The sequence below is a fragment of the Harpia harpyja genome, chromosome 9 (assembly GCF_026419915.1).
Source record: "Harpia harpyja isolate bHarHar1 chromosome 9, bHarHar1 primary haplotype, whole genome shotgun sequence".
Classification (NCBI taxonomy): domain Eukaryota; kingdom Metazoa; phylum Chordata; class Aves; order Accipitriformes; family Accipitridae; genus Harpia; species Harpia harpyja.
Window position 1 is genome coordinate 12,298,759 of NC_068948.1, and position 14,708 is coordinate 12,313,466.

At 37.4% G+C, this 14,708-nt stretch overlaps 1 protein-coding gene across 2 annotated transcripts in view; it reads left to right on the forward strand.

Moving 5' to 3' along the window:
* Nucleotides 1–14,708, forward strand: part of RHPN2 (rhophilin Rho GTPase binding protein 2) — a 29,899-nt gene that overhangs the window by 3,146 nt on the left and 12,045 nt on the right. Inside the window, exons 2-6 of one of the 2 annotated variants that reach the window (XM_052797204.1) lie at nt 3,762–3,917; nt 6,975–7,090; nt 10,364–10,492; nt 13,413–13,488; nt 14,517–14,594. In XM_052797204.1, the coding sequence (XP_052653164.1) occupies nt 7,062–7,090; nt 10,364–10,492; nt 13,413–13,488; nt 14,517–14,594 (312 nt within the window). In that variant the 5' untranslated portion in view covers nt 3,762–3,917; nt 6,975–7,061. The remainder of the gene's footprint in view (nt 1–3,761; nt 3,918–6,974; nt 7,091–10,363; nt 10,493–13,412; nt 13,489–14,516; nt 14,595–14,708) is intronic. The other variant, XM_052797203.1, reaches the window with a different exon arrangement.

Here is a 14,708-nt window from a genome sequence, read left to right on the forward strand (position 1 = left end):
CTCTCCATTCCTTTCCAGTGATGTCATAGCTGCTCTGTAGGAACCTTGTCCTCTTTCCTTTACCCCATCTCTGTCCATTATCTCCTTTTTCCCCATGGCAAAGGCCTGTCATATTTATATAGGCAAAATTAAAATTTCCTTAAAACTATAAGATGCTTTGAGCTGGCTTGGCTGCTTTTTTTTTTTTTTTAAATCTAAATATCTAGTTTTAAGGAGATTACCTGTGCAGCCACACAGAGTATATGCAACTCTGTCAGTGTTACCCCTATTCCCTTCCCCTTATACGTCCCCTCCAAAACAACTCTCTTTAACCATTTGATTAGCTGCAGCCAAACTTGTGAGAAGGATTTTTGTTTTAAAACCAAACAACAACAACAAAGAAATCCTTGATGGTGTCCTGAAGAGGATATGGCAGAGTGGAAGAAGCGCCTTACTTTCCATCAAAAAGAAGATGGAGCTTCTGTCTAGAACTTTTTACTTTCTGGGAAGATAATGCCCCAGGAAACTGGTTCTCCTACTGTTTTATCTCAAATCACATCACATGTTGATAGCTTAGTTCAGTGTATTCCATAGTACATTGCCAGGGCAAACTGTACCTGTACTCCTGTGTGGTGCGAGTGCTCTTGGACCGTCAGCCTCCTGCCTTGACCTCCTTTGTGCAGAGTTCCACATTCTTTCGCTATTACTGGCAGCAGCCTGTGAATCAACCATGCATGTCCTGCATGTCCATCCAGATTCTGTCTCCAATCTTTGTTCCTTATGAAAGTCTGTGGTCAGCAGAAAATAATGACAAAAATAATGATAAGAGCAAAGAACAATTTGTTTTAGAAGTAGAGCAAGGCATTTAGACAGGAAGGACTTTTCAACAGACCAATAGTAATTAAAGCAGGTCTGTCCTTGTGTGCTGCTTTGCTTGTACGAGATGCTTCTCCCACCTCTGGGAGAGTTATTCTTCAAGCCTCCCATGGTTCTGTGGATCACTTGGCCTCTCAGACCTCTTCCTGGTTTTTTTTAGTTACTTTTGAATTCTTGTGGGAGAAACAGCTCTCTTTTTCAAGCTGTTCTCCCCTTCTTTTTTTCTTTTTTCATTACAGCGCCCCACCCCACTTAACCAGTAAGTTTTCACAAAGTAAATATCCCCAAAACATGTCAATATACAGAACTCAGGATATTTATAAAGTAGTACTCATCCAGTGACAGGATCCAACACTTGCGTGGTGATCTATTAGTAGGGCTATGCCTGCTCTGTTTGGTTTTTTTTTTGTTTTTTTTTTTTTTTGTTTGGGTTTGGTTTTTTTTTTGGGGGGGGTGGGTAGGAGCAGAGCAAGGAAGAGATACCTAGCAAGTTCTTTCTACTATATCTTTCCCATCTTGGTTTACTGCTTTGTAACACCTTATGCAGACTGTAACTTTGCAAATTCCCTAATCAGTCAGGAAGTTGCAATAAATGATAAGAAAAAGCCATAGTTCATTTTCCAAGGTTACCCTTTCTGTAGCTCTCCAAGCATCTGCTGGTACAACACTAAGCATCTGGTCTTCAATTTGGTTGTTTTGGATAGCAGTCCATTGTGCTATGTAGAGGCAGAGCAGTAGGACAGCTAGCTTAATGAATCTTTAGATTCTGATCAGTTTAATGAAGGTGCATATTTTCTTTTCCCTTTCTTAAAGCTTTGGTTCCATCTGTGAGGCTGGATACTTATCATATAGACGAAGCTGATGATTCAAAAAGAAAGACAGTATATATTAGTCCTTCCTGTCAGGGGGAAAGGCTAAAAACAGAAAACAAGCAGTTCTATAAATGAAGCACTAGGCTGAAAATGATGATAGGTATGGTAACCAACTCATGAATCAGCACTTCCCTAATTATTCTCTCTCCTTCCCCTCCTTAGCTTTTGGGGTTTCTTCTGCAGGGCTTTCCCCTCCAATGTCTCAGTTTACCAACCTGCTACACTTGTGCTTCCACTGGCATTTAGCTCATGTGGCTCTTTTTAGTCATTAGTAGCCCGGCAACCGTCAACATTAGCATTGACACAGGAATATTTATTTGCCTATTTGTTCTCTTTCCACTTGCCTGGTGGGACCGAAACAATGTTGTGATGATTCATACTCCCTGTCATGCCGTATCCACTCATCATATACAAATTCATAAAACCTAAAACTGAAAGTAGGCCTTCATGTGAAACTAAGAATCATCTGCAACTTGGTTAGTCAAGAGACAGACATCTCTGATGAATTACTAATTTTCATTTTGCTTAGTAAGTGCTGTGACAAGATGGAATATTGTACAGAAAATACGTATTTGGAATTTAATACAATAATTAGTTCTAAAACTTTATATTAATCTTTGGGGCCAGGAACTTAGAACTGTAAAATACTTGTTCATGGCACAAGTAGACTACGCTCTGGAAGACCAGATCTTCCTGCCTTTTTTTTTTTTTTTTTTTTTAACTCATATAAAACTTCTGCTATTGAAAAACTTGCAGTATATAGCTAAAATTTCAAACTGAACTAGTGGAAACATGCAAAGAGAAACTTTAATTATAGTAGTGGAAGAAGGTAAGGAAATAAACATAATAATTTAGCAGGACTTAGGATCAGTTCTAGACATACTGGTGTGAATCATTCTGTTTACTACAATTGCTGTTACAGCCAAAGAAGTTATATGCGTAAGTTAGATTGCATACACGTTTAAATATCTGGAGGATATGGCCATTTGTGTACAATACTGGGCTTGACAAGCAGCACAGGTTGCACTGGCTGGAAAGGAATGTTTTATTTTAAGCAAGAAGGCACACCTAGTTTCAACTCTGTGTCACCTTCAGTCTGTGGCTCATCTTAAAAGTTCAAACCACTACTTCATAAATCATATTTATGTTAATTTGAAATGCTTACTGCAATTACTCATTGTTTGGCAAACAGTCATGATTTTTGTGTCCATCTCAAATGGATTTCTGATACTAAAACAACATATGGCAAGAATCTGTAACTCTTGTACAGGTCTTGCCTCTGATAATGATACATTAAAAACATATCAGCTTCCTGATTCTACAGTTCAACAATGCTATTCAACCAAGCAGGAAGAAATAAAGTAACTAGCTAACTGAACTTCAGGTTTTAAAAAGCTTTTATTGGTTCAGGAGCTAAGGATAATAATATTTAAGCACTTTAAACACTGCTTTATGAAGTGCAGCTATGCTCTGAGGGGGAAAAAAGGCTCTAAAACGGATAGCTGAGTTTATTATTTGAATTTTCTCCACAGCAAAGTTACTCGATTTACTTGTCTTCCTCCCCCCCCCAAATGCATGCAATGAAAGCTTAAATCATACTCCATTCTTGGTCATTTTTGCAGCTTCCTAGTAATAACCATTCTTTTGTTGCTGTTTAATAATTTTACTGATAGCGTATAAGCCAGGGTAAAATCCAGTTCACTCTCCAAGTTGTCTTGGCTCAGCAAAGAAATAAACAGTAATTAAATGAAGCATCTAGCATCCTGTTGACAAGAAATGAAACAGTAGGTGTGGAAACCGCTGGGAAGTTTGGCTGCCAGATATTGAAATGAACTGAACATTAACATTCTTGGGATTGTCCAAATGTGAACCAAGCGCAAATGCTGTCTGGGAGAGCGATCTTCTACATGGGAGAAAACAAAATTAAGCACTTTCTTGGACCTGTCTGCAAAATAATTTTTTAGTACACAGAACTTATGCTTTACATAAGGGAGAATCTTCCCCAGATTGTGTATTTCCTATGTTTTTTTGCAGATGCTGGTTATTTTCACTGTCCTCTATGCAGACTTCTACCCATCAGTTTTCTGGCAGCCTGATTACATAAAGAGTTCAAGCCTGCAAATGAACATAAACTAGCTGAGTGTCCGTACCCCTTGTACAGGAGATGTAAAAAGCAATGTTTTCCAAAAGGTAAAATACAATTCTTTATAGGCCTTGAGAAGTAAATGGGAGACATATGCTTGCAGCAGGTGAGCCTATTCTGAAAACAGACTCCTCTATCTACAAGAAGCCTTTCATCAAGAAGACAGCACTTCCAGGCACACTGGAGGTGATACGGATGCCTCAGTCTGTCAGTGCCTTGTCCTCTTAGGCCCCAGGCCTGTTTTTGCATTAAAGCTTCATACAGAGATTAGTGGCTGGTCCTGAAATACAGGGAAACATCTCTGCCACTTTTTCTCTTTGCACAGAGTTTAAGATCATTGCAGTTTTACACTCATCGTTCAATGGGAGCTTGTTTGATTTCTGGGCTGGAGCTCGATCAAAGGTCCACTGAAATAAACACACCACATCTACTGAGTTTAATGGGCTTGGGAGTCAGGCAGTTGATCTTCCTGAAAAATTTCTCAGAAGTAGAGCTGTAAAGAAGTATTTGAATGATGTCATGAAACTTGTTTGGCACACAGGAAGGACAGGGAGTTCTGCAAAGAAGCCGCAGCTTTACAGAGAAAATGAAGATAAGGGCAAAGGCAAGGATATGTTTAGGAAGGATGCTTGGACTAAGTGGGCAAGAAAGAAGTTGGAAGAAAGCATCACAGGCCTATACAGGGATATAGAGACGACAGGCCCAAGATGAGAATCAAGTATTCAAACTGAATGGAGAAAGCAAGAGGAAATAATTTGGCAAGGTTCAAATGAAAAATGGCATGGATAGAATGGAAGGAGAGAAGACTTTGAATACCAGTAGTAGAGAAAGATTATACAACACAAAGTGAAGAAAAAGCAAAGTCGGAAAAACAGTGGCAGCCCAGAAAAAGAAACAGGCTAAGAGCAGAAAGCAACTTGTGGGTGCAAGACCATGTTGTACCTTTAGGTGTGCCTTGCTTATGTCTCTGCATATAAATGTGTAAAGGAGCGTATTTAGTAGTTAAAGGGCTGTTAATCTGAGATGAATGAATGAATGAGTTTGCTACATGTCCATGTCCTTTCCAGTAAGAAGTTCATCTTCTGTGTATTGTGCTTGCTGCCAGTGCTTTCTCAATGAAGAGAGTTTATACTGCACACCCAAGTTTTGGGCTTCTGCTGTAATTGGTATTTCAATGCAGAAACATTTCTGCAATGAGAATAATTTAATGTGGCATGTTTTTTCAAGTTATCTGCTTCTGAAGATGTTTGCACAAGCTTCCTGTCATTTCACCTCTTTACTACAAACTTTTCAAACTAGGGATTTAAAATTAACAGTATTAGGCTAAGTGCTTTCTCAATTGAACTAGTGTAGTCTGGATTGATCAGCTCGTTTCTCCATTGTCAAGGCAATTTGCTTTCACTTGTGAACCTAAATAAGAACTGAACTTCAAGTAGATGATTAGAACCTCATGTTCTATTTAAATACTTGCTTTTGTTGTGCTGGTACTTCATTGCTTGACCACTTATAATTAAAGTTTGTTGAGAGACTTTTAAATGCTATTATATCAAAACCAAATTTTTCTAATCAAAAGGAAGAGGGAGAGATACAAAATCGTGCATAATTTAGTGGCTGGAGTACTTGAGGGAAGACTTGTATCAGACAGATCTGAGCCCCCTTCTTGTGTAAGGCATGATCCAGTAGGACCCTAATAAGCTTTGTAATGATACCCAGCAAGGCCACTCAAAAGGACATGCTTTATTTAACAGTAAGCCGTAAAACAGAGTGGTCTTGCTTCGGAATCAGTAGTTAAGGCTGCAGGGATGTGCTGGTTGGCTATAAATGAGTATTAATATTCAAAGACATTTGATACTTCAAAAAAAAGCGGGGGCAGGGGCAAAGAATAAAAAAGTGGAAGTGAAACTTCTAACCTTTTTAAAAAAGGTGATAAGATTGTGTTTCCCTTAAAAAAAAAAAAAAAAAAAAAAAAGGACAAACATGCAGTCCTATTCATCCATAACAGTTTTTGCTTGTAAGTGCTCACCAGAATACAATGGCTCAGTCCTGCTCAAACACAGGTTGCAGTAGTTTGAGTCTTGTGCTTGTGTAAGGTATACATGTACACAGGAGCATTCTTGTGAATTCTGGATTTCATGCTTTACTTTTTAAGGGCTTAATTTGATGAGTATCTGAAGGTATAATCATCATCTTACCCTGTCAAGCTCTATTATTCCATATCCAATCTTACCCCATCTCATATTATTCCATTTCCTGTCTTACTTGATACTGAGCTATCAATATATAATCTTTTTTTGGCCAACAGGTAACAAGAAAAACTGATGGACTGATAAATCATTGCATCTGGCACTGTGAACATACACAGATGAAAATGCTTAATCATATTTTACCTTTTTGGTGCAGTACGCAAAGGTGCTGTTGGATTAGGGCAGGGTAGACTTAAAGATCCAAGAGCATTTCCTGGGTGTGAAGAAGAGCTGTACAGATAAGCAGTATTGTGCCAAAAATAAGTTTGAATTGTAAAGAGAGGAACCTAGGGAAGGAGGGGTAGGAATTGTACTGAAGGTCTCAGTGCTAGAAGGAACAAGAGCAGAGATCCTTAGAAGGGTTCTTAAAACTGTGAGCAGTGGTGCCACCAAAGCCTGTTTTTGACAGAGTTGTATTTCAAGGCTGCATATATCCCAATGTGGAACTGGAGATATTTTGCAAAGGTTAAGCAGAAGCTTTGATAGGAGTTACTGCCTTGCCAGATACTGTTTTTCTGGAACCTGTAGAAACTTAATAACACTCTGTCAAATTTGGTTATAATTGGAAAACAGCTTTAAAAGATTTTTAGGGGAGAGCAGACTGGCTCACACATGTATGTAAGCTTTAAAACAAATATTTATGCCTGGATTTTAATGTCAGATACTTTGGTCATGGTGTCTCTTTCTCTTTTAATGACCAAGTTTGAGAAAAGAAACACTGTCAGTCATTCATCATTGATGTCAATGTAGTTAATTTGTATTCATACAGAACTCCTGCCATTAAAGTTCATTCAAATTCAGTGTTAGTCCCTTTTCAGTCTCTTCCAACAGCAACAAAAAAACTTGTTTCCTTAATTCTAGGGATGTAATCCTCTTGCTGAGACTGGTCGAAGCAAACTGCAAAATCAAAGAGCTGTCCTAAACCAACAGATCTTAAGAGCAGTAAGAATGAGAGCTGGTGCTGAAAATCTTCTAAGGTATGTGTCATGACGACTTCCTAGTTCTCTTGCCTAGGCAACAAATTATTTAAAAAAAAAAAATTTAAAAAGTCTCTCAGCTATTGCTTTTTCCCAGTCTGCCTAACTGCTCCCCTAACATGCTGCATAAATTACTGCTGGATGCTTTGTGAGTCTCCCTGAAGTTTTTTTTTAATGCTGTAGCTCTATAGAGTCATTACCTGCTATAAAGTGCACTTTCAAAGCTGCTATGCTGTAGCAAACGAGCGGAATGTTAGACTAGCTTACGTTGCTCTGTTTGATCAGCTTTATTGCTAGTAATAATGGCAAGTGAACCTTGCTGAATATTGTAATGAGTCCTTTTTACACCTTCAAGGTATTGTTGCTATGCTGATCCTTTAGATCTGTGCTCCACAGAGGAAAGGACCATCAGTTACCTTATTTATTCCATGTAGTAGTGATACAGGAGTGGCAGGGTAGCGCACATCTAATTTGAGCTGGGTTACAGTTGCCACCAAATTCTCCCATGGTTTGAAGTAACTGGAGGAGACTTTGCCCTTTATCTATTATATTTTGTCAATGAAGTTTTTTTTTTTTTAAGACACAGTTTCTTATGTGGCTGTCCCCATAGGAATAGCCTTATGTTGACCCTGTCTTGAGGCTATTATATCCTGTGATTAACTGCTTAGCAAACAGTCCTGTAGCTTTCCAGCAATCCATCCCTCTGTTACACAGAAGAACTGAAAATTTCTCCAATACTCATCTGCAATAGTCTGCTACAGTATCTGTTTCTCTGCAACTGGAGCAACAATGGATCTCTAAGAACAAAAACCTGGTCAATATACTTCCCTTGGAGAAGTGAAAATGCTTGGATAAATTAATGTTTTTTACACTTGCCATTAATTGATGGGTTGCTCTTTGCCTGTCACCTGCCTTTATCTCCACTCTTGGCAAGAGAGTTGGTAGTTTTAGCCTCTGTGACTGACTTAATTTTGCTTTGTTTTCTGGTAATTGATTTAAGGAGTAAGTCTTAGGGTCTTTTGCTATCTTCTGTACACATAGCAAAATTCTTAAATCTGCTTTTGAAACTGAACACTGTTCATTCAGTAGATGTTTCTGCGTGCCAACTCAGGAGTGTTTTGGAAAGGCTAAAGAGATGAGTAGTATCTAATGTGAACACTGGCTACTCTAACATTCAACCTAAAGATGTCCTAAAGTTTGGCTCCTGATACCAATATTAGCTGCCGAAATACTGAAGTTGCTACTGACAAGAGTGGGAACTAAGCCTATTTGAAGAGTACACGATCAGACTTCTTTCTAAGTTATTAAAAATCTAGAATGAATTTATACCTGTTAGTCTATTAATACTTGCTAGTTCTTTGAAAGAAGTAATTTTAAAAGTAATCTGACCACTAGACAGTTCAGATGACTAGATGTATTTATGGTCTCCTAAGGAAAAACATAAATAAACAAGCTTTATGTTTTCAGATTCTGTTTGCATTTCATCAAGTTCTAAAAGAAGCAAACAGATTGCTGTCCACAAGGAGCCTCCTGCAATAGGACTTGAGAAAAAACTGGAAATGCGTGTTTCTTTACTTTTGGCTGAAAGTAAACGCTAGGCTTGAAACAAATGATCCATATAGTGCAAAGACTTTTGTTTTTACAACTTCTGAAAGTCACCCTCTCCTTATTGTCTTTTGTTCTGGAAGTTCTGAGTTAAAACTGAATTTGGAGTAGAGTTATGTGGATCTCAAGGATATCACATTGCCCCTGTTGCTGTCTTTTGCTGTTTGTCATTCACAAAGTATGTCTACAGTGCAAAAACATGAAAAGGTAATCAAATTAACTCTAAATTGCATGGATGTTGAAAGCAATATAGCTGTATTATAGAAGTTCACCTGGATGGAACATTGGGGTTTCTGAAAAAGATATTAGAATCTCTTCTGTGGAGGATGGTAAGCTAGACCAAACATGGAGCCTTAATAACATGGCAATTAAATTGCTGCTAGCATCAAAGATTGCCCAGTTATCTATGTAGTGCTGCCTTTATCAAGGAAGATCCACTCTACCCTATATTTGTGTCCAGTTTGGCTTATGCGGGCAGCAGATGTTAACATTGCTTAATTTAAGCAATCTCAGGTATTCAATGAAGTACAGCATAGAAGATTCACATATAACGCATATATATATAATATGAAGTACAAGCTTAGAGTTTTAGCCTTGGAATAACTAATTCTTCACCAAGGTGCTCCATAAAACTGGAGCATTGTTCCAAGTGGAGCCTAGATGTGTGAGAGGGTTGTTCATAAATATTTATGAAGGTGAATTTTATCTTAAAGGTAAATGCAAGATGCTGCAAACTTAAAATAAGTTTGTCATTGTCTAATGATTTGGACTCTCTAATGTGGGATACAATATCTTAAGCCTGGATATGGATCCAGGCCTTTTATCTTAAACTCATACCTGTGATTATAGATAACAGTTTAAGTGTCTTGAAAACAGTAATACTGTATGGAGAATCAGGTTATAAATAGTGATATAATATCCTGAAATACACAAATAAAAAATCACACAGAAATGCTCTGGGGGCTAAATACTAACATCCACTGTGCTAGCAGTTCAAAATGTTGTCATGTAAATATATAAATGGCAAAGGAAACAAGCAAACAAAAAAATCCTATTTGCATCTAACAAAATAAAATTATAGAAAAAATTGTATTAAAAATAAATATATATAGAAAATTGTATTGTACTAAAAAAAGTCTTTCTATCTGTATATTTGGTTGTAAAACATTTTGTAGTAACAGTTTTATGGGAAAGTTGTTTTCTTTTATTCTTAAGATCAGAACTCTCAGCAGATCATGATTCAATTTGGAAAGTGGGAAAGTCTCTTTTGAAAAAATATCTCCTGACTCCCCCCACCTCCACCCTCATATCTTCTTCTAGGAAGATCACATAATCCAAAAATAGGATGGTGATTCTTTTTAAGATGCTTTAGTTTTGTTGATTAATGTATCTGAAAACAAGCTTGACCTTAATCACGCAAAAAAATGTAGCACAGCAAACCTTCTATGTGTTTGTGTGCTGTTATCTGGAAACTATCCCAGGCTCTCTCTTGACAGAAAAACCTAATAAATTCTGAAACATAAGGTCTCGTATCATCTCTTAAGGAGGTTAAAAAAAAAAAAAAAAAATCTTAAAAATGCTGAGAATGCTAGCAATGGGGTCAACCAAGCTTATGTACAAAACCTTTTCCTCAGCAACAAAAAATTTTATGTCTCTTTCTTTCTGCAGAGCAACCAACAACAACAAAGTACGAGAGCAGGTACTACTGGAACTGAGTTTTGTAAACTCAGACCTGCAGATCTTAAAGGAGGAATTGGAAGGACTTAATATATCAGTAGAAGTTTATCAAAATACAGAGTAAGTATAAGTTACTCAGTTATTAACAGGTCTTCTGTTTACCCTTGGAAACAAAATTGTTTCTAGGTGAATGTGAATGCTGGACAGTAATTACGTGAAAGAACAGAGAGCTTGATAGGAAGAGAACATATTTGATGGTAGATTTGTTGACTAAGGGTTAGTCTGCATATTTGTCTTTCACTTGGGAAAGGTATGTACCGCTAATCCTTAGATAAGGGGTTCCTTTGTGGAGGAGAGTATTGCGAGAATTGAAAGCTCTTGGGGCTGTATGGGGAGACACATGGCACTGAGCAGAATTTCCAGTACTAGAATGGCTAATTGGTTCAAAGTGCATTCTGGACTGAGCAAACCTAGTGATACAGCATCTGTTCTCAAATGCAGTGCATACAACAGTCCTCTCTTTAGCTGGAGAATAGAACTACAACACTGATTTGGAGTTCAAAGCAGACTTGAGGTAATCTTTAAGGTGTGCACTTCAGTGATAGAAATCCATAAATTAGCTGGCTAAACCAGAAATTTTTAGTATATTAAGTTGGATTTTTTCCAAGATATTTTCCCAACTTTAAAGAGCACGCTAAACTTCAAATTGCAATGGACTCCTCAAAGATAAATCTTCAGAGTTAAAGATTATTCATTGCCTGAACACTGCAATGATTTCTGTATCGGTTAGATGGCTTGTTGCTCCTAAAACTAAATGTTTACTATTTGATTAACGTGAGCAGTTCAAGACACAAATTGAAGCACTTCATTTGAGGGGGGTATAATTTTGGGTCCCTCTTAGCGCTATTCTCAGTTAGGTGTTAACTTCCAGGTAGACTACAAGGAATTCTTAATGTAGAGGGACTAAGCACATTTCCAGTAGGGTATCTTTCAAATGAATGGTGACCTGATGCAAAATATCTACGTTTCTCTTTTCTCAAAAAACCTTATGCTAAAGTTCCTGCTCTTCATCCCCATGGCAAACTTTGACAACTATTTGATGTGAAAATGTTCTTTGTTCAAGATTTTACCAGTCTTCGTAGATGCATGTGAGCATAGAGAGCAGTATGAAAGTTATGGCTGTGGGAATGAGAGCAAGACTCCAGAAGTACTATTCCTTCTTCTAGCTAAAGAATATTTGAAATATTTGGATTCTCAGTGAAGGGTGAGCAGTAGGTCAGGCCCCAAGGCAGTTATAAGCCTTGCAGCTGGACAGTAGCATGCTTTTTATTCTCTCCTGATCCTACTTCACCAATCAGTTTGGAATGGTGTTTTACCTTTCTGATGCTGTTTGTTGTAAGCTCTAAATGCTTTTTATGTTCCATTAGCTAAAATAACTCATTCCCTCTGTAACTGCTCTCCAGCCATTAATAGCAAATAGCTATTAATAGTTGCTCTCTGAATCTATTGTGCATGTAGTCATCAGCATAAGGTCACACCCACATTACTGGGTTACACCGTATTGTGTTACACCATCTAAAGGGTTGGCCTTCCCAGTGCTTGCACATATCTCAGCTGGATTGAGAGGCATGATGCTATTTCTACTCAGTTCTGGAAATCCAGCATCACCTCCCTCACTGTTCAGTGCCCCCATGATGTTTACTCCATGGGCGTGGCACCTTAGAAACTTAAAAAAATAGAAATTCGGTTCCTTTGAATGACAAATGCTGGTGTCTATAGGGACTGTGGGTGGTACTAGAGTTCATTAAATCAGTAAGTTAGGATTTCTTTTGCATGTGTGTCACTTCCTTTTGGGGAAAAAGTCTTGATATAATCTGTTGTAAAAGTGTTGCAGTTTCTTCTAAAAGCCTCATCAGAAATCAGATCATTTGCACTACCTGCAGTGGTGTTTTGGCTCTGTATCCTGCAAGTCCTTTTCAAGTTAGCAGAGCCACTTTCTGGATTGTGCCAACCAGTTTAAGGACTCTTCCTCTGCTGAGGAAGCTGCATTCCTACTCCCACCTTCCCGAGATGGAATTTTCACCAGTAAGAAAGTGATTTTGCTGGCTTTGCTGATGAGACCATAAATGAATCACACCTGTGGGATTTTGTAGTTGGTGATGGGACTCTCTAAACAATGGTTAGTCAATCAGTTGTTTTCAGGAAAAATGAAAATATTAGATAAACTTGTAATTGCCTATTACCTTATAATTGGGTAATATGCTTAGTGGAAGAGCAATATATGTAGCTTTTGAGGGATGAATGGTGCTCTTTAATTCATAATAGTCTTATTAGCTAGTGTTGTTTACTAGTATGATCCAGGTTTAAGTCCATGATACAGATGTGTATTCTCTTGAGGATCAGATTTTTTTTTAAGTCACAGTTCTCATCCTTATTGCCCTTTGGTATTTTAGAGGTTGACTTGTTTAGAGGTTAACACCTAGCATTGTCTAGAAACTAAGTAGTTCTCAGACTTCCTACTCTTAGACCTTTCACTGTTAAAGTTGGTATACTTTGGCCCTTCTTTTCCCTGTGTTAGACACATGTCACTTCTACATATGAAACCATTGGTAGCATATAAAATACTGATGATAACTATTTATAATTACCATAGCTCTTACCGTGGCAGATCTCCTAGCAGCCGTGGAGCCATTTTCTGTCCATATGACTTGTGCAGGTGTATAAAGGTTGAGCTAAATTGCAGTAAACCAGCCTTTGAGAGTTTCCTTTTCCTTCCTTGAAGGAAAAATAGGGTCAAATGAGAAAGAGGAAAAAAAAAAAGCACAGGCAAATAGCTTTCTTCACTTTCTTCTTGAGGAGTCACAGGTCATTAAACAGACTTTCTTGGGCAGGAAGGAACTGTTATAAACTATGTAACTTTTACCTGAACACCCATCAGCACACAAACTTCCTGTCATCAAATGAAACAAAGGTAATTATCTTATCAACAGACAAACAGAAAAGAAATATTTTTGAGTATTTTTTGTTTTTTTTTTCATAGAGAGACTTTCAGCATTCCCTTGGTACCTCTTGGCCTGAAGGAAACCAAAGAAGTAGACTTTACACTCCCCCTCAAGGTAAATTTCAGAGATGCATTTCAGAATGAATAGTTAAGAGAAATAACTTCCATTTCAGATTTGTTTAAAGAAGCAGAAGTAATTTATGTACAAATTATTTTTTATTTGTCCTAAAACTGAGATCACAACATGTTAAAAATTAACCACCAATTATTTGGGCCGTTTCTCATATCTAACCAGGACAAGCAGTCAGGAGATGTTATAAGAAATCCCACTTTGGAGACAATAGGGTTAAACCAAAGATAATAAAAATCCTTTCTACAGTTTTTGGTTCCAATAAGACTATTGATTACTACTCTAAGTGTGCAAGGAAGTAGTAATGGAAGGTTTTACTCAGCATAACGCAGTGATACTCCAACTTGCACTAACTAAGCTAGCTCAGTTGGGAAGCAGTGTTGCAGCATTAAAACTGCTTGTTTGTTGACTAAATATACTTTTCTGGCTATTTGAGCCACTTTCTGTATTTTTTGGACTACTGTGTATTGTGCAATGTAGATTTTTATCTCATGGTAAACCATCTTATATCACTGTAGCATTTGTCTTTGCTTTTACTTCTGTAGGTTAATCTCCATGGTCAGATTATGGTACAACTTTATGTCATTGCAGCTTTGTTAATTAAGCGGAATTGCCCTAATATAGCTGACAAGAATTTGGCAGTCTCTTTCTGTTAACAAGTTTTTATGGTCACTTGCTTCCCTTGTTATTTTACCTAACAGGGTTCATTTGTCCCTTTCAAAACCACTAAGTGGTGTTGTTTTAAAACCCAATGAAGTTGATGTAATAGGTGTTTGGTTCCTTTACATCAGACTGAAATATCTTGTCTCAGATACCAAATCAAATTATTAGTTCTATTGTCTTTTTGTAGTCTCATTGCTATATGTTACTGTACTATTGACTGGAAGGGAGTAGACACCATGCAAATCACAACTGAATCAACTTTGTACTGTTTGCAGGTGCAGAAAAAAAAATTCATAGCTTAGGTTAATTTTAGAAATTCCAAATTTTTTACTTTTTTTTTTTTTTTTAAGGATTTTATTCTGGAACATTATAGTGAAGACAGTTCTGAGTATGAAGACGAAATAGCAGATCTCATGGATCTAAGACAAGTAAGTTCAAGTACGGCATACCATGAGGTCTTTAATCTACAGTTGTAAATGATAACATTTGTATGGAATCAGAATATGCCACTATTACTTATAACTTACCATATTCTTATTGAC